Source organism: Macadamia integrifolia, unplaced genomic scaffold (genome assembly GCF_013358625.1).
Source record: "Macadamia integrifolia cultivar HAES 741 unplaced genomic scaffold, SCU_Mint_v3 scaffold1090, whole genome shotgun sequence".
Taxonomy (NCBI): Eukaryota; Viridiplantae; Streptophyta; class Magnoliopsida; order Proteales; family Proteaceae; genus Macadamia; species Macadamia integrifolia.
In genome coordinates this window covers 173,039-191,952 of record NW_024868082.1, presented here as the reverse complement: position 1 = coordinate 191,952, position 18,914 = coordinate 173,039, and the positions used below count along the sequence as shown (strand labels likewise).

The 18,914-nt window shown below is 38.0% G+C and overlaps 2 protein-coding genes and 1 pseudogene across 2 annotated transcripts; 2 read left to right on the top strand and 1 right to left on the bottom strand.

The window, feature by feature from the left end:
* Window positions 1-420: 420 nt before the first annotated feature.
* LOC122062696 (putative pentatricopeptide repeat-containing protein At1g09680) lies at window positions 421-756 on the bottom strand. Its single transcript, XM_042626340.1, has one exon. The coding sequence runs from the start codon at window positions 754-756 to the stop codon at window positions 421-423; it is 336 nt and encodes a 111-aa protein (XP_042482274.1).
* A 7,179-nt stretch (window positions 757-7,935) lies between these two features.
* On the top strand, window positions 7,936-10,373 carry LOC122062691 (probable jasmonic acid carboxyl methyltransferase 2). The gene is made up of 4 exons (XM_042626334.1): window positions 7,936-8,582; window positions 8,669-9,073; window positions 9,172-9,426; window positions 9,826-10,373. The coding sequence occupies exons 1-4, from the start codon at window positions 8,508-8,510 to the stop codon at window positions 10,186-10,188; spliced, it is 1,098 nt and encodes a 365-aa protein (XP_042482268.1). The 5' UTR covers window positions 7,936-8,507; the 3' UTR covers window positions 10,189-10,373.
* Window positions 10,374-14,896: 4,523 nt separating this feature from the next.
* Window positions 14,897-15,045, top strand: LOC122062703 (annotated as a pseudogene).
* Window positions 15,046-18,914: the final 3,869 nt, after the last annotated feature.

Here is an 18,914-nt window from a genome sequence, read left to right as displayed (position 1 = left end):
GTTTCTGTTCCAGAAACTCCGTTTCGTGTCAGAAACGGAAATTTCAGTTTCTGTGTCAAAACGCCGTTTTTAAACGATTTAGGGCTGTTTGGTGAATCTGTTTCTAGAACAGTTCCAGAACCAAGAAACGACAGTTCTGCCGTTTGGTAATGCTTGTTTCAGAAACGGTTTTTTTTTTCTCTTTTCTTTTCTTTTAAGTCAATAATTACAAAAAATAACATTAAAATAATGAACAACGCATATAAATTCTTTTGGGACAACAAAATATTACACACCAACTAAAAAAAACATGGTTTCCAAAGGATGAATAAAATACAGTATTAACAATGCCTTGTGCAAGTTAATTATTACATAATTCCCCAAATTTTCACTGTTTTTTCCAAGTCTAAAGACTTGAATGCATGGAGGATGTCTTTCATCTTATTTGTTTGAAAGCATTTTAGCATTTTTCATTTGCCCCTGCTTGCAGAGCCCATTCATGAGCACATTGTAGGTTACAACACCTGGTGCACGGCTGCTACTCTGCATCTCCTTGAGGAACTTAAAACCCATCTTCACATCTCCCTTCTTACAGAACCCATCAATCACCATTGTATAAGTAGCATCATCTGGTATCAAACCTGCTCCAAACATCTCCCTCAATGTCCTCTCTGCATCAACAACTCGTCCTTCTCTACAAAGCCCTGAAATAAGTGCTGTATAAGCTGCATTATCAAGCTCAATACCTTGGCCAATCATACCCTTTCTTACATCCATAGCCGACTCTAAATCTCCCTCCTTGCAACACCCATCAATGAGAGTAGTGTATGTGATCTAGTCAGGTTTCAAACCCTTACTTGACATCTCTTGCATAAGTCTTCTTGCTTCACTCAAATCACCAACCTTGCATAAGCCATTGATGAGTGTATTGTAGGTAATTATATCAGGCTTCACTCCCATTCTTGCACTGCCCATCAATCAAAGTAGTGAAAGTAACATCATTTGGAACCAACCCTCTTTGGCACATTTCATTGAATAGTTGATTTGCATCTTCTAATCTACTCTCTTTGCATAACCCATTAATCAAAACACCGTAGGTGAAAACATCAGGAAGGATATTTGCTTCCGACATAATGTTCTTCAACCTAAATCCTTCCTCCAAATTCCCCGACTTGTAGTACCCATTGATCAAAGTGTTGAAACTAACGACACTTGGAACCAAACCCCTCTTACTAATTTCATGGAAGATCAACTCGGCCTCTTCACTATTCTCTCCTCTCTTATCTCCTCTCTCTATGCGCAGAATCTGAGAACAATACCTGCTCTGTTCTTCAATACCCCAAATTTTGTATGTCCTCAGGAAATCAATTATAATTATGGCAAAGTTTACTGAAACACAACCAATTTACCCAAAGAAAAACCCTAAAATTGGTGGTCCAAAACAACAATAAAATTGCGACCAAAAACCTGCTCTGTGATTACAATAGATGAAGAAGAAGGAGAAGAGGTAATAATAGAAGAAGAAACAGGTTACAAGAGCTGAAGATGAAGAAGGAGAAGAAGGAGAAGAGGCGAAGTTACCTGCACTGGTTTGATTTCACAAGGGGCTGAGCTCCTCTTCACTATTTTCTCTTTTGATCCTCTCTCCTCTCTCTATGCGCATAATCTGAGAACAATACCTGCTATGTGATTACAATAGATGAAGAAGAAGTACTGAGAACCCATTTCGATTTACTGTTAATGTAACTTTAAAACAATGAACAACGATGAGCATGCAATCAAATAGATGGTGAGTTTGCAGCGGTGGTGGCCGAGCTTCGACTCCTCAAAGAAGTCATTGATCTGTTTGGTTTTTTCCCAAATAGATGGTGATGAGTCGAACACAAATCAAGGGTTTCGAAACCTTCAACAATAGTATTTCCATCAACAAAAAATCTAGGCTTTTGCTGAGGTGAGCATCAGCGAGAGGAGGGTTTCAAAAGATGTTAGAAGAGATGAAGAAGAAGAAAGAGAAGAAGGAGAAGAGGCGAAGTTACCTGGAGATTTCAGCAAGAGGCGACCTGGGTTCTCTCTTCTCTCCTCTCTCTATTGCGGACCCAGAGAATTATCGAGAACGGGGGTTTCAATATCTATTGCTTGAAACGAAACACCCCCGATAGAACACCCTCTTGGGTGTTCTGTCAAATCAGGGATTATTCGTTTTTTACCCACTTTCAGTTTCAAAAAAACTGAAACGATACATACACACACCAAACGGAAGATTCTGTTTTTCCGTTCTTTTAAAACCAAAAAACGACAGGAACATTTTTTATGAACAATACCAAACGGACCCTTTGTATTCGGATACAAGGTCACACTACCTTTCCCTTCGGCTTCTTTCTCCCTTTCCTTTCATAAATCTTTTTCATGTGCACAAAGAAACTTGGGCTGTGTTTGGTATGCAATGAGTTCTAATCCACAATGTCTTTATCATCTCAAAATATGAAATCTACTAGAATGCATATCAAACATACCTTGAAATTTTTATTACTAAGAGAGAACTAGGGTTGTGGTTTTCAATAGACTTATGAGTCAGAATCAAGTCCTCGAACGAGAATTATTCTTGTACGATACTTGATCCACACATGGAATCCACTCAATCTCTCAACCTGTTGTAAGAAGAGAAAGATTTAGTGGATTCCAAGTATGGATCAGACACCATACAAGAATGATTCTCGTACAAGGACCTCATCCAAGCTTGTACTTATATTGGTGTGATTCAAAGTAATTTTGATTCAAAGGTTATTATATGCATTCCAAAATAAATTGGGCTTCATAGGGTCACTCCAAGATTGAGCTGCGTTTTAGGATTCTTTCTCTGTACTCCAAAAAGGGAAAAGGTTGGGCAAGACACCCCTTGTCTTTCTGTGCCTAGCCCCATGATTGGTGTCAACTACTAGCTTATGAAAAGCTGGTGGTATGCCTAACCTTGCCTCAATCTTAACTACAGAGATGCTGATTGATGTTAGGTGAATAGTGGATGGTGGGGCCTATAGTAAATTCTGTCAATGGAGCGGGTTAACCCTTGAAACAAAAGGAATGTTGGGGTATTACCATATTAGTGGGCACTAAATTGGTCTGCTGGGCAGGGCATGGATACTCTATGATGTCTAGATCTAATTCATAATTCTTGAATTTTATTTGAGAAGTGTTTTCTATGGGAGAGTGCGGTTATGATAATATGTGAACGCCAAAGGAGTGCATGAGGAAACATCTATAGAAGAGTCAATTTTCCTTTCATGGGGAGCAGATCTGTCATTTCATCCCCTATATATCTGGACACATAGACAACACTCCCCACAGAAAACATTTTCCATATTTTTTTTATATTAATCTCCATAATGATTCATATGATAAGGTTAGTTCCAGAATCTAATGTGATGAGGATCATTGTCTTATTTAATAACCTTATCCAGATAGATAAGGTCTGTGAGTTAAAAAATTCATTTAAACTGAACATGAATCTTAGTACTTTAAAAACATATAAAAGCATAATCTAATTCTGAAATGGACTAATTCACCAAATGTTGAGCTCCAATTGGACAATGGCCAATGCCTACGGTCTGGGGATTAGTCAGGTTTCTGGTTACATAGCCCGTTTGACACGGTTCAAATTTGAACTTAATGACTTCCAAGTTTTAACCTTTTTCCAAAGTTGGGGAGAAAGAATGATCCCAGAAACTCCCTAAGAACCGTCTGATTGAATTTTATTTCAGGTTGTTTCAATTGTTGAAAGTGATTGATTGAGCCCTTCAAATGCAGTTTTAACCACCCAATAAACTTATGGCCATGAAAGAAAGGTTGTTTTAAGTGACCACTATGATAATGGTTATTGTGAAAAGTCTAAGATAAGCAATTTAGTTCTTCTCACTGATCTTTACCCCCAGACTGATTCATGAACCATGTCACTTATTTCTTCTGAGAACTTGAATTCTTTCATTTACTTTGTATTAATTTCAACATATTAGACTTACCTAACCCGTAAGTTTTGATGTTAAAAGGTTGATCTAGAAGATGGAAAATAGCTAAAATCATTGGGATACCATTGAATTATAATATATACTAGGGGCACAAACTAGGACTATACACTAGTTTTGAGAAGACCCATCTGCATCAAGAGCTTTAACTAGAAAATTAAAAGATGGTCTAAGGTATCAACACTTCTCTTGGTGTCAGTCGGTCTAGACTCTTCTCCTGCACCCATAAATTTGGTTAAGCAAGGTGGCCTCGTAAGAGTATCAATTGGTTCGATTGGGCTAATTTCGATTGAATCTAAAGGATCTTCTTCACTTTAGAACCTCACACCATGATTGACCCATTTAGGTTAATCAATTGGGTCCTCTCGTCTCAAGTTTTCCTGGTCGGGTCTAGAATTGATACCCTAATCTAGGGAACCAAGGAAGCTCCATAGAAGGTGGACCATAGACCAAGAGTGTAATCTTATCAAGAGAACATAAGAGCCACAAAATGGTAAGGCAGAGCACTGGTCCTTTCATGGAGGCTGCTAAGAATTTGCTTTTAGTCTTGACTTGATTGACTCAACGTGGTTTAAAAATCTTAAAAAACTACATTCTTGTGAGATTCTATAACATAGTCATGTGGATTGTTGTGTTAGACGAGTCAACTCACGAGTTTTATAGGAAAAGCAAATTAATCACTTTATCCACCAACTCAGCCAAGTTAATCGTTTAAAAATATATTTAGAACCGAGTTGTCCTTATGGTTATGATTGATTGCAAGAGAAATTTAAAGGGAAAAGAAGTGAAATTTTAAATTTAAAAAAGATTTTTGTTTAATTATTACCCCAAGTGATACTATATTTAATAATGATAGATTTTACATGTTATTTTTATTTTACGTTTATAACAAAGAATTTTGGATGCAATGTAAAGTGAAATTTGATAACCAAATATAGAATGTTTTGGTCACATAGGATCATGATTACAATGATTTCCTTTGTAAGTTTGAAAACTTCTATTCTCTTCCCTCTTATTCTTCTTGCAATCATATGGAGCCTAAGCCACGATGGATGGGAATCCGTTTACCACGAAACTGCTTGCAGAAGGATATTTTGGGGAACATACTAAAACCCTATAGGTGTTTGTGAACCCTAGGATGATATGGTGAACCTTCATGCATGGTGAAGGAAAACATTCTCCATCTATTATTTATATCAGAATGAATCATAATAATACTCTAATGATAATCAATCGAGTTGACTCAATGTTTAAGACAATACTTCAGCGGGGTTGGATCAAGGTTTCAAGTATTGGTATCGGCTGAGACCGATCCTTGATCCTTGACCGATTCGGATCAGTTACCCATATCATTTAAGGGGATAAAAAAAAAAGTCTTTTTCTGAAAAGCAAGGGGAAAAAGTGATCGATACCCACCAATCCTCTTTGGTATCGACAGATATTGATACCATACAGATACCAAGAACTAAATCCATGGGCTGGAGAGCTTTTTTTTATTATTATTTCTTAAAAGGGTAATTTACAACGCCACCCCCTGGAGAATGCCAGTATTATAGGAACACCACCTCTATTTCACCAAATTAGACTCAGGCCCCCTACCGTCAGTTACTGTTAAATCAAGAGTTAAAATGACCGTTCTACCCTTCCTATTCACTAAAAACTCATGTTGTAACCTGATGGCGGATGGGGGAGACGGCAACGGCGACGGCGATGGCGACGGCGACGGCGATGGCAACAGCGACAGCGACGGTGACTGCAGAGATTCCTTCTCCTTCTTCACTCCCACTGACTCGTCTCTCTACTATCTGGATCTGGCATCACGGGCTTCGGATGACATCTATAGATTTGGACCATTGGTGATGTTTTATTTTTTTAGAAGACCATCGGCGATCGTTTAGAGCACCCAGCTTTGGCTCGTTGAAGAAAAACCAGGAAACCTTGGAGACTAGTACAGTTATCCACGAGCTTGCAAATCCGATCCAAGCAAAGGTCGATGATTTCTTTCCCAATGGTATAGAATCCAAGTTTAAGAAACGGAATGGAAGCAAAGCAACGGAGAAGGATCTCCTACGCCTTCCTCTCTTTGCCGTCGAAGAAGGGTTGTACCGATATCTGTCGGATCACCCTCACGTTCCCTGCAGATGTCGAGAGAAGATTTTTCTTCACTCTTCTCTTCCTCTCTTCCCCTCTTCCTCTCTCCTAGATTTCCCGACGGCGACCATAGACGGTTCGTGCAGAGGTCGAGAGCAAATTTGTCTTCACTCTTCTCTTCCTCTCTTCCCCTCTTCCAATCTCCCACTTCACCCAGCGGCGACCACGGATTATAGCGACGCAACTTCAATCTTCTCTTCCTCTCTCCCAGCTTCCCAGCGGCAACCACAGATTAAATCGAGGGCAGATTTGTCTTCACTCTTCTCTTCCTCTCTTCCCCTCTTCCTATCTCCCACTTCACCCAGTGGCGACCACGGATTATAGCGTCGTAACTTCACCCTTCTCTTCCTCTCTTCCCCTCTTCCTCTCTCCCAGCTTCCCAGCGGCGACCATAGATTAGGAATGGTCTGACGAGGTTGAGAGAACAAGACCTAACTAGTTAAGACGTTGCAGAGAGTATAACCTTTTTTTTAAGGTAAAATGGTATTTAAGGGTAAAATGGTATTTAAAAAAAAAAGGACCTGCTGATGTCAGCATTTGAGGTTTATTCTCTAACAGTGACTGACGGTAGGGGGTCTGAATCTAATTTGGTGAAAGAGAAGGGGTGTTCGTATAATATTGGCATTCTTCAGGGGGTGGCGCTGTAAATTACCCATATAATAATAAGAGATTGTCAGGCCTGACAACAGAGGTGTTATTTTCTTTTCAAAACTTCTCAACAAAAGGGTCGGTGGTATAAAAACTCCAGCGAGCGAAGCTCCTGTTAGTACTCAAGAATCAGTTCTTGTCAAACTTTGACCACAAAAAATCTTCTCTCCCGTCGATAGACCCCAAGAAGCCGCTGGCTCTGATACCATTGGCGAGCTTCTGCCGACATTACGAGCTACTGCCGAAGATGAACTCAAGTTATCCTAAACTGTTTTTCTGTTCTAAAATCAAAGAGAAAATAGAGAGAGATAATAACAGTTATAATGAGTTTCAGATATGGGGTGATTTAAGGCTCCGTATACCTGTGTTTTGTTTTGAATAACTTTCTTATTCAAATGTTTGTAAAATATATAGGAGTTGATAAAACCATTATTGGAGATTACAATGGCTCAATTCAACAATGTGGAATCCCGTTCCCCAAAAAATGTCCATTTTGTTTGGGTCTCTTTGACCTGGTCTTTAGTGGTTGGGATGAGACCATATGACCACGTCACTAACACCATCTGCCCTCAACCAGCTTGCTGTATCCTCCCTCCTCTTCTCTGTATGTGAGCTTCCTCTACTCCATGTAGTGAACTCTACTAACCCATGCAACCACCTCCCCCCCCCCCCCAATGACGAAGAGGGCCCTTCAACTGTCCCACAAGGCACCTCTCCTTGGCTAGTTGTTTGTTGCTGATGCTACCATCTGATCAGTCAAGTCACCAAACACTGAAGACACCAAATCGAGTTCAGATTGAGTCAATCATGCACCATTTATTTGATCAATTTTTTTTTTAATCTAAGTCAGGTTCATGCATCAGAACAATCTTGCACTTGCCTGTTCTGAACATTTAGGGCCCGTTTGATAACGTTTCAGTCGTTTCTGTTTCAAGAAACGGCAGAAACATAAATTTTTATTTCTAGAAACAGAAACGGAATTGAAGGAGTTTGATAAGTCATGTTTTTAGAAGTGGATACTAATCAGTGAAAGAATGGCCACAAGTCGTTTCCAGAAACGGCGAAACAAGTTGGGTCGTTTCTTGAACCATAAATAAGTAAAAATTTCTATTTCTATTTCTGAAAATAAGTGAAACGAAACAGTTTTATCAAACGCTTTTTACTCCGTTTCTATCGTTTCTGGAAACAGAAACGGTAGAAACGCGTTTCTTGAAACGTTATCAAACGGACCCTTAGAATCTACTGTTTCTATTACTCTATTATATTTAATAGATTCTAAATGTTCAAATCAAAGATGTACCTATTACCAAATAAATAAATAAATAAAAAATAGGGACAAGGAATCTTTCTCTTACTTCAACCTGATCCAGACTTTTTTTCTTTTTTCTGTCCCTCGACTGGTGGTTATATGTACAGTTGTTAGATAACTCTGATGTACTGTCAACTTTTATCTTATTAGGATTTACAATTATAAGATACTATTAGTTTTTTTTTCCCTCAAAGATTTCGTCATGTTAGGATTATAAAATTCACACTTTCAATTTTTTATATCGACTACATACTAGGTCAATGTGTGCTGGCGATTCCTCTCCACCCCGTTAGCTTAGAGAACCTTGTTCTCATTTATATATATACAAGCAATGTCTATATTTCCCATTCCTCCATTTCTTGCAAAGTTGTTACTGCTTAAGAGTCTTCAGACTTAGAGAAGCCATGGAAGTCCAACAAATTTTCCATATGAATGGGGGCAGTGGAGAAACTAGCTACGTTCGTAACTCCAAACTTCAAGTACTCTCTCTCTCTCTCTCTCTCTCTCTCTCTCTCTCTCTCTCAGTTTCTTATGTTCTAAGAGATTTGAACTTGAGTCTTTTCAGAAAGTAGTGATAACCAAAGCAAAACCAGTGATGATTCGGAGCATTTCAAAATTGTGTACCACCAACTTACCTCAATGTTTAAGGGTAGCAGATTTGGGCTGCTCTTCAGGGCCCAACACCTTATTGGTGAACTCAGAGATCATTGAGGCTATTGATGAAACATGCCATCAGTTGAATTGTAATACGCCAGAAATCCAAGTGTTCCTCAATGATCTTCCAAGTAATGACTTCAACACTATTTTCAAAACCTTGCCAACCTTCTATGAGCAACTAAAGAAGGAGAAAGGTGAAACTTTTGGGCCATGTTCCATCTTAGGAGTACCTGGTTCTTTCTATGGGAGGCTCTTTCCAAGCAGTACTATAGACTTCTTTCATTCCTCTAACAGCCTTCATTGGCTCTCTCAGGTTTGTAACTTAATCAGTTCTAGGGATAATATTCTTACTATCATGCACATTCATACAAGTAAGTGTTAATACTTATTTCTTAACATCATGCATACTAGGTTCCTTCAATGGTTGAGAGCAACAAGAGGAATATTTACTTGGCAAGGACGAGTCCTCCCAGTGTGATCAAAGCATATTTGGAGCAATTTCAAAAGGATTTCTCTTTATTTCTTAGCTTGCGTTCCAAGGAAATAACACCAGGAGGACAAATGGTTCTAATAATGGTAGGCAGGAGAAGTGAAGATCATTTTGGCAACAACGAGGGTTACTATTGGGATCTCTTGTCTAAGTCATTGAATGAATTGGTCTCAGAGGTATGCTTATTTATAGTTTTTACAATGTAGATCAAACCTGTTGGGGGTATGATGTCTTATGTTTCGTCAGTTGCATTAATGGGATGATTCCCAAGGGTGGTAAGAGGCGTCGAGAGAGGGCCGTTAAGAGGTGTAATTAATTTTTTTTAGGACTATGTGGGTATTCCAGTAAATTAGACCTATATAGGGTTCCACTATATAATTGTAATGAGAGTTTTTTTTTTTTTGTTATCAATCTTGTTAAATCTTTTTGTGTGAATATGTGATTGTTGTTTATGATTTTCATTCATTTTCTCTATCATATATTCTTTTGATTTTCTACCAAATCTATAAATTCCATGGTTAGCATTGATCTTCTTTCATGTTCAAATTATTAAAAATTTTCATTTTTTGTTTTAGGGTCTCATTGAAGAAGCTAAATTGGATTCATTCAATTTGCCTTACTATATACCTTCTCGTAAAGAGTTAGAGGCTATAGTTTGTGCAGAAAGATCATTTTATATTGATGAACTAGAAATCTATGATGTCAATTGGGCTGCTGGTGATGATGATGATAACAAAGAGTTCAAGCTCGATAGATTTATAAGTGGGCAAAAATTGGCAAAGTGTATGAGAGCTGCGATAGAATCACTGCTCACTTGTCACTTTGGGGATGGTATAATTGATGTTTTATTCGATAGATATGTGGAGTATATCAGTGACCACCTCTCCAAAGAGGAGGAAAAGTTTTCTAATTTTGTAATTTCCTTGAAGGGGAAGTGAAGCTTTGGGATCTTTGAGCAGGGTAAGAATGTTAATCTAGTAATTTCCATCATAAATAAGTATAAAAATGTGTTTAAGCTGTGGCTGGCACTGACTAGCCAAACCTCTTGTATTACTGGAAGGAAAAAAGAAATGATCAACCTTCCGAATAAATGTAGTGATTTTGGAGGCAGATTAATGCGAAATTGTTTATCTCTAATACATGTACTTGGTTAGTCTTTGTCAGAGCTGGTTGGAAAACTACTAAATGATCCCTCAAAATCAGTCCACTTTTGCAAGCGACGTATATGACATCTTACCCCCAATGCCGTGCAGGAAAAATAGGTGTATCAACTAAAGATTCCTTCTTGTCCGGATCAAAGAAGAGAACCCCATGTTTTTTTTTTAAGATAATTAAATTAGAATCATTTAGGACCTAATGGCAAAGCTTCCAATCATGGAAAAAGTACTAGTTCCAAGAAGAAAAAAAGGGAATCGTTGATTCTAGCAGAAATAAGAACTTTCCCTATTCGTGGAGACTGTCTTATTTACCCTCGTCCATAGTTTTATGTATCATATGTTTCTTTCCCCCCTCCCCCTCCTCCTCCTCCTCCTCCTCCTCCTCCTCCTCTTGGGTTTTGATGTATCCCACTCTTTGGTTGGATGTTTCTCCCCTCCCTTGGGCTAGGATTTAGTGCCTTTTTCTGTGGTTTTGTTTGATTAGGGCCTTGCCCTAGGCTAGCCTTTCTAACTTGCGAGTTGTATGTTTTTCTTTCAATAGATTTCAGTGGTCCAAAAAAGAATCATATAGGGGTACTCCCAAGGGTGATTAGTTGAAGGATAATCATATGTGGTGCTTAAGGCATGTACAATGAGAATCAATGTATGTAATAGTAAGAAGGGTTGAGAGTTTGCATACCAAAGGAACTAAAAGAGCTAAGGGTAGATCAAAAATGACTTGAGAAGTAGTGACAAAAGATATGAATGCCTTGGGTTTAACCCAATAAAAAAAAGGACCAAGCAAAACAGAATTCATTTAGTTCTCCCTATCTAACTATCTAGCTCTTCTCCTCCTAATTTGGTATGATTAGCTCGAAACATATTTTGGTAAATAAACATCTATTCATGAAAGCGAGCAAAGCTCGTAATTTTCAAATTGTAAAATTTTACCTACCACAGAGTGGAAATAAGTCAAATTGTCCTACTTATACCAGGGCTCCTACTTATACCAGGGCCTTTCTGGCTAAGGAGTCAGCAATATAATTGCTTTCTCTAGAAATAAATTGGAAACTACATTCCAAAAAAATATATAGAAATATGAGCTATGATTAACTAGCAAGTTACCATAGGAGGTGTGACATTTTAATCCCACATTGGTCAGTTATTGAAGGAGTAGAGGGAGAGAAATGCATAAATAAGGGAAAACAAGATGAATAACGTCAGGTTTCTCCTCTCGCGGAGAGGGAGGGTCCACGTAAATGAAGATGTTATGCAGGCAGCTTTCTATTTCATAAAAAAAAAAAGGGTAAAACAGGGTTCAAGATCATCGTCGGCTTGTATAGGTTTTCATAAAATTCAAATGTTCTGGAACGATATTGATTCCTGTATTTTCTTTAGCATTTTGGATTTGAGAAGTTTCAATCACCAAACTTTCTTGAAAATTTAATTGTATTTTTTTTATGAGAATAAAGAATTTCATTGAAAAAAAAAAATTAAATATTTACATTTTGACCAAGACAGAAGAAGGTGACTTCAGGGTACCCTCTCTTGCTGAATGCTTTCCAAAATTCAGAATTGTAAAGTGTTTCAAAATCTGACCCAGACAAAAGGAGGGTAGTTGAATGCAATCACAAAAGTATTTCCTCTTACTATGGTTTTTGAAGTTTCTGCTCTGTTTTGTTTTGTTTTTTTGTTTTGTTTTTTTTTTGTTTTCTTCAGTATTTAAGCTTTTGACTTGACTAATTCCATTCAATTCCATGAATTCATACTGACCCCACAAATTTACCTTTGGCTTAATTAATTCCAAGGTCCATACTAACCCCACAACTGTTTGGACGAAGTCATATCAGGGTTGAATGAGAAGTGTTCAACTTTTATTAACTTAGAACCACATACTTCCTGAGGCAAAGATTGTTTGCCAACTCAGCTAACCTTTGTGTTGTTTTTTTTTTTTTTTTCTTTAATCATTCTAAAGTTGAAGATCAAATCTGATTAAACATTGTTTCAAAATTTAGAATTGGATCAGTGACTGCATGATTCGGGAATTGGGGTCAATTAGGATTGGAATTGATCATGATCGATCTCAATTCTAACTGTTATGGGGTTAGCCGATTGTAGGCTTTTTGGAACTGGATCATTGGATTTTCAGATCAAAAGCATCAAATCTAGTGTTTTTTGCCCCCAGTTGTGAGTTTAAAAATCCTTTGTTTTAAGTGGCCAAGCGGAAGAGAGGAACCTAGCTGTTTAAACAAAGTCCCAACTTTTCTTACAGCTTAATCAATATATGTTAAAGGCAAAAGGTTTTGTGCATGGTGCACGACTATGCACATAGCTGTCGGATGGGGTTGAGGAGGTTGTACCGTACGTAGATCCTTTATTCTCCATCCAAGAGTGCTTTTGTGCAGAACCATGCACAAAACCCTTCCCTTATGTTAAGTGTAAGTTTTAATAAACTATAGGCTGAAGGAAGGTTATCATCTGCAATTTGAAGCTCCCACTAATGTGCCCAAAGCAGATAATAGAACAACTCATTTTCTGTTAGTGGTCATTACAAGAAGAGAAGAATAAAATTCCAGTTCGGTTATTTCTTTTATCCTTGTGATTCCACTGCTTCCTTCCCTTTGAGTCTGAACTTTGTCTATACATCTGTTAAACCAGACTACCCTTTTTCTTAGGACCATGATATGACTACCTTGAATAACATGTATATATGGTTACACATGACAAACTCTATCCCAATTCATTATCCATTGGATTTCCACATTAATGATACTCGATTTAGATTGATTAGGTATCAGTATCGATATCAGCCAGTATCAATACGGCCAATCCGATACAAGTAAGATTTCGTCCAGTCATCTTCACCATGGCTATGGTATATGGATGTTACATGCCCTGTATTGTGAAAGAATATAGGTTTAGCATATTTTATAGTTATTTTATGTTTATCTTCTTAGTAGTTAAATTGTGTCGTTATATTTTAGTTGTAAAGGAGTTATTTGTTATGGAGAAGTGTTTATGTGGGAAAGAGGAGTTAGTGGAGTTTGTAACTATTTTTCTTCTTATTAAATGGGAAAATATTAGATAAAAGGCTTTGGGCAATATAGTTTTCTACAATTTTCTTTTAAGATAAAGAGGTCAGGCTTCTTCCATAAAGCCAAGAGGTCGGCTGCCTCTCAATTAGCTAGACCATAAGCTTGGTCCGTAAAGCAACTTATTCCTCTAATTTTCCTATTTTATCTCTATCCTTCTCTCTTCCCATCTATCTCCTATGTTTTCTCTATTTTAATCACCTTATCAACATCTCAAGAGGGGGTTTACCCACGCACACATCAATCAACGTGAGAGCAGAACAGGAAGTTATAGAATAAATGAAATCCTTCTATTCCAAAAGCCGAGTGAATTGAATGTGTGCCTCATGATGTTGTCCCAATCTTCCTTCCATATTGCTGAAAAGGAAGATGAAAAGAAGAGCTTGAATGACCAAGGAAACCAACTTGTCCCGTGACAGGGGTCAAAGCAGTCAAAATAGTCCATTCCAAGTAGGAAGGTAAGAATCCCAACTTTCTTCCTCGATCAATGAATATCAGACTCTTCTCTCTATGGCAACTTCAATGCTTCTAATTCCACTTCAAAGTCTAATTCAAAGGAATGAAATCGAAATCCCTGATCGTAGAGCACTCTCTCCCAGTGGTTGGGCTGATCGTAGAGCACCCTTGCTTGCTACTTTCTCTGACTTTCGTTCTTTCGACTAATTGCCTTTCGCCCAGAAATGAGAATGATTTTGAATCATGGACTAAAAGTGAAAGCTCTGAAGCAACAACCTTGTTGTCTAACTATTAGAAGTGAGGGTTTTCCTACTCGTCTCATTTTTTATGACAAAAGTTCTCTTTCCCGTCTTTGGAGAAGTAGGCTTGAATCAGTATCAGAATCGTCGGTTCCATTAGCTGCTCGATACTTAGCCTTGGGACTTGGCCTTGATGCTAGATATCATGGCATTGATGGCCTCCTTTACTTGTCTGAGTTGCCTGATCCTCAAGCTTGGGCAGCGAATTTGAAGAAGACTCTCCGGCCTTGAATTCAATCAATTGCGGTCGGGGTTGTCTTATAACAATCAATCATGTTTGCTTTCTTGGTTGTCCAATCAATCATCGTAGCCGTGCTTTCCTGATCATCTAATCGATCATGTTTCCCCAGTAATCCAATCAATCATGGCCATGCTTTGGGGTCAATCATGTAGTACATCAGGGAAAAAAAAAGGCTCTTAACATTCATACTGATACCTAAAACAATGTGCCCCAAGATAAAAGCTGACGTGAGCTCTTATATATGTGCGACTCCAACCAACCAAAATCTAATGCATTTTCAATTATTATGGTTTTATAGGAAGAAGAGAGATCACACCACAGAGCATCACAAGGATGTGTATTTTTAGTCCCACATCGGTCAGCTAAAAAAACCAGATTAGGGAGAGGATTCTATAAATAAAGGAAAGCAAAACAATTGGAATATACTTACCTGGACGGGGTTTATGGGTGACAAGAAGGCCCATTGCCTAGGTTGGTGACCTCCATTGCACTTGGGAGGGGTGCCCGCCTAACATCTCCGCAAGTGAGAGGGTGTATTTATAATTTGTGGCAGAAGGGGTACAAGCCTTTTGCCTTAGAAGAGAAGGGAGTTGCTTTCATGTAGCAACCTTCTTCATATGTGTGCCGATTTCTTAATTGGTTTTCATGTCAAGTCTTAAAAGAGAAACATTTTATGATTTTTCCCTAGAAAATTTTGTAATAAAACTGATTTTGTTTTACATTAATGATGGATACTATATTCAAGCAACAGAATGTGAGAATCTGAACTTCCTAAACTAGGGGAAAAAAAAATACTTGGTTGTAAAGTTTGTCTTGAATTCTTGGCTCGTTTTAAAGAATGACTCGTTCTGATATATTTTGGTGGCAACACGAATGAGATTTTTATTATTTATTTATTGAGATCTGTGATGAAAGCAGAGGGATTGGGATGACCTGATGGATCAACCCACGACTTGGAGGAGTATATAATGTACTATCATCTTGGTGAACAAGCAATTGTAATTTGGGGTTTTTCAAACTAGGGTTTCAGGGCGAGTTTTCTCACCATTATTTGGGTGTAATCTCTTTTCTACATAGTAAAACATCTTCTTCTTCAGCCAAGGACGCAACACACCACATCGGTGTGTGAACCTCGTTAAGTCTTTGTGTTGTGCAGATCTGTCATCTGTCTTTGTTTATTTTCGTATTTATTGGTGTTTGCCATAACATTGGTATTCAACAGGACCTAAACAAATTATTGAAGGGTTTTCTTAAATTTAACCTAGTTACCATTTTATTCTTCTAGGATATTCCCTCCACTATGCCTGGGCCTCAACTTTTTCTTATAACGTCCTTGTATGTGAAGAACCCAAATGTTCTCATGGTTCCTCAAGTGCCTCCTCTGTGCTAATCTTGCTTCTTTAGAATTTCCAGTTAAACCTCTTTATCCATTTTCTCAAATGATGTTTCTGTTGGGAAACATGCCCACATTCCTTGCCATGTTTTGGTGTTAACAAATAAACATACATCTTTAACTTGGTTGATAAAGTGTGATTAGCTTGAAGAAACCCTTAGAAGATCGAATCAAGACATGAAGCTTAAAGACACGAAACAACAAACAAGAAGGAAAGAAGATGAAGGGCCAAAGAATGGAAGGTTCAAGTGAAGAAGAAGACCACTAGGATAGATTAGTTATTTTTAATGTAATATGTAATTTCCACATACTTATATGTACTCACCTCATGCATGTGCACTGCATCATATTAGAATGACCATAGAGCATGCCTTGACCAGGTATGAAAAGTCTCTAAGTGGTGTGGAACACACAGTAACCTGACTCAAGGGTATTTTAGGAAATCTTAAGTTTAGTATTAGGAGATGAATCCTTCATAGAAGTTGTAGGAAATTGAGTTGTGATTCCAACGCAACTGATCTCAGATCATTCTAAAGTCGGATCGAAAAGTTATAGTCAAAACACTGATGACTGGTCAGTATGACAGCATTCTGTCAAAACAGAGCATGTCATGTTGGCGGTCGACCGGACCTGTCCGAGACCATAGGCGGTCGACCGGCTGAAAGTCCCGATCGACCGGTGACTGCCTGGAAGTGTCTCAACGGCTATATTTTACCTACAACGGCTCTTGGCGGTCGACTGGCTACCGATGGCGGTCGACTGGCTACCGATGGCGATCGACCGGTGGACCCAGAATATGTCCGTTAGAGCCTGATTATCCTACCTAAAATGTTTCATTAAGTTCACCTATAAATAACCAAATCACTCTTAATTAAATATTCATTAAGAAATAGCTTTAAGAGCATTGTTGCAAGCATTAAAGAAGTTTATTTCCACTTGGGTTATTCTATTACACAAATCCTAAACAAGAGGCTCAAGTTTCAATCAAAGTTCTCTACTCTCTTCTGTGCAAGTCAAAACCGTAAGAGAGGACTTTACAAAAGGTGCATCACTCATCATTTATTATTCATTCTCATTTACACCACACTTGAGGTATTCCTCTTATTCCACTATTTCTTATTAATTTCTGTTTTTACAATTCTAGGTTGTACTTAGGATTGTAAGGATATTCTTATCCTAAAAAGAGAAAGATCTCTCTCTACCTCTAAAAGAGATTGTGAAGGCGTCTCTTTGCCTAGAAAGGAGATTTGTAAGGATACTCTTATCCGTAAAAAGATTGTAAAGGTTTTCTTCTTTACCTACTGTACTGAAAGGGAGAACTAGTGGAATACCTTACAAGAGGATTCTTGTAGGGAGTGGACTAGACTCGAATTGAGTTGAACCATTATAAATCTTGTGTTGTAGTTGTTTTTATTTTATTCATTCAGCATCGTTTTTAACTTACAGTCACACTTGTGATCTATACATCGAAAAGAGTTAAATTCCACTAGTATAACCTATTCACCCCCCCTCTAGGTTATTTCAATTGGTATCAGAGCGGGAGCTCAATTTATTTAAGACTATATCATCTTAATAGTGAGTCAAAGACCATGACCACATTCCAAGGACCACGAGAAGGCATGAACGCCTCGAGAATCCCGTACTTTAATGGAGAAAACTTTTCTTTCTGGAAGTGCAGATTCAAAAATTTTGTGTGTGGTCACAACATTCTTGTATGGAGAGCCATAGAGAATAGACCATACACCATCACCAAGATAGTTGATGGAAAGATAGTACCGAAGGATGAAGGAGAATAGACGGCTAAAGACATCACCCTCATCCAGTACAACTTTTGTGCTGTTACGTTCCTTCAATGTGCCCTCAATGAACAAGAGTTCAATTGAGTCATTGCATGTGACACGGCTAAAGAAATTTGGGATATGCTTCTTGTCACACACGAAGGAACAACAGAGGTAAAAGAAAGAAAGGTAGACCAACTCGTTTCTGATTACGAGTCCTTCTCTATGAAAGAAAATGAGTCGATAACTTCTATGTTTACTAGATTTACTGATACTGTGAATAACCTTAAAGGTTTAGGCAAGACTTATACTAACGTTGAAAAAGTTAGAAAAATCTTAAGAGTCTTACTTGCAGCTTGGAGACCCAAGAAAATAGCAATAGAAGAAGCCAAAGATTTGACTAAAATCTCATTGGACTATTTACTTGGATCTCTACAAACGCATGAAGTAGAGCTGAACGCCGACAAACCAAATTCTGAGAAAAGGAGAACCATAGCGCTAAAATCAACTCAACCTATCGAAAAAGTAAGTGATGATGAAGAAAATGAAGAATTCGACATGGAAAAGGAAATTTCACTCATCACGAGGAAATTCAACAAATTCCTCAAAAAGAAAGGAAGATTCCAACACAAGAACAAATCCTACGGTGACAAATCCTGTGGGGAAAATGGTAAAACAAAAATTAAACCCAAGGAAATTCCTACTAAAGACATAGTTTGTTTTGAGTGCAGAAAGCCTGGACATTTTAGAACTGAATGCCCAAATAAATAAAAAAGAAAGGCCTATGCAAATACATGGGACTCAAGTGATGAAGAAGATAAAAGTGAATTTGGAGAAGAAATCACCAACCTCGCCTTGATGGCCATCGGAAATGAAGAACAAGAGGTATGTGAAATTCAATCTGAACTTTTAGTAAGGGACTCTAATGAGGAACTTTAAGAAGCCTTCGAGGTCTTATATGAAGAAAGTATAAAATTAGAGTCTGATAAAAGTAAACTTGAAAAAGAGGTTGAAACACCAAATAAGAGAGTGGAGGCACTAACCTCAAAGGTAAGTGAACTAGAGGAAGAAAACTTTAAGTTGAACTCCACCCTCTGCACCTTGACCCAGGGGCAAAAGAACCTTGACAACCTTCTAGGTTCTCAAAGGAAGAGTCCAAATGAAAGAGAAGGATTGAGCTATAATGGACAAAATCCATCTAGAAATGGGAATCCAAGAAGGGGTGACCAAAGAAACCAACCATCCACCTCCTACATTAAATGTAGTTTT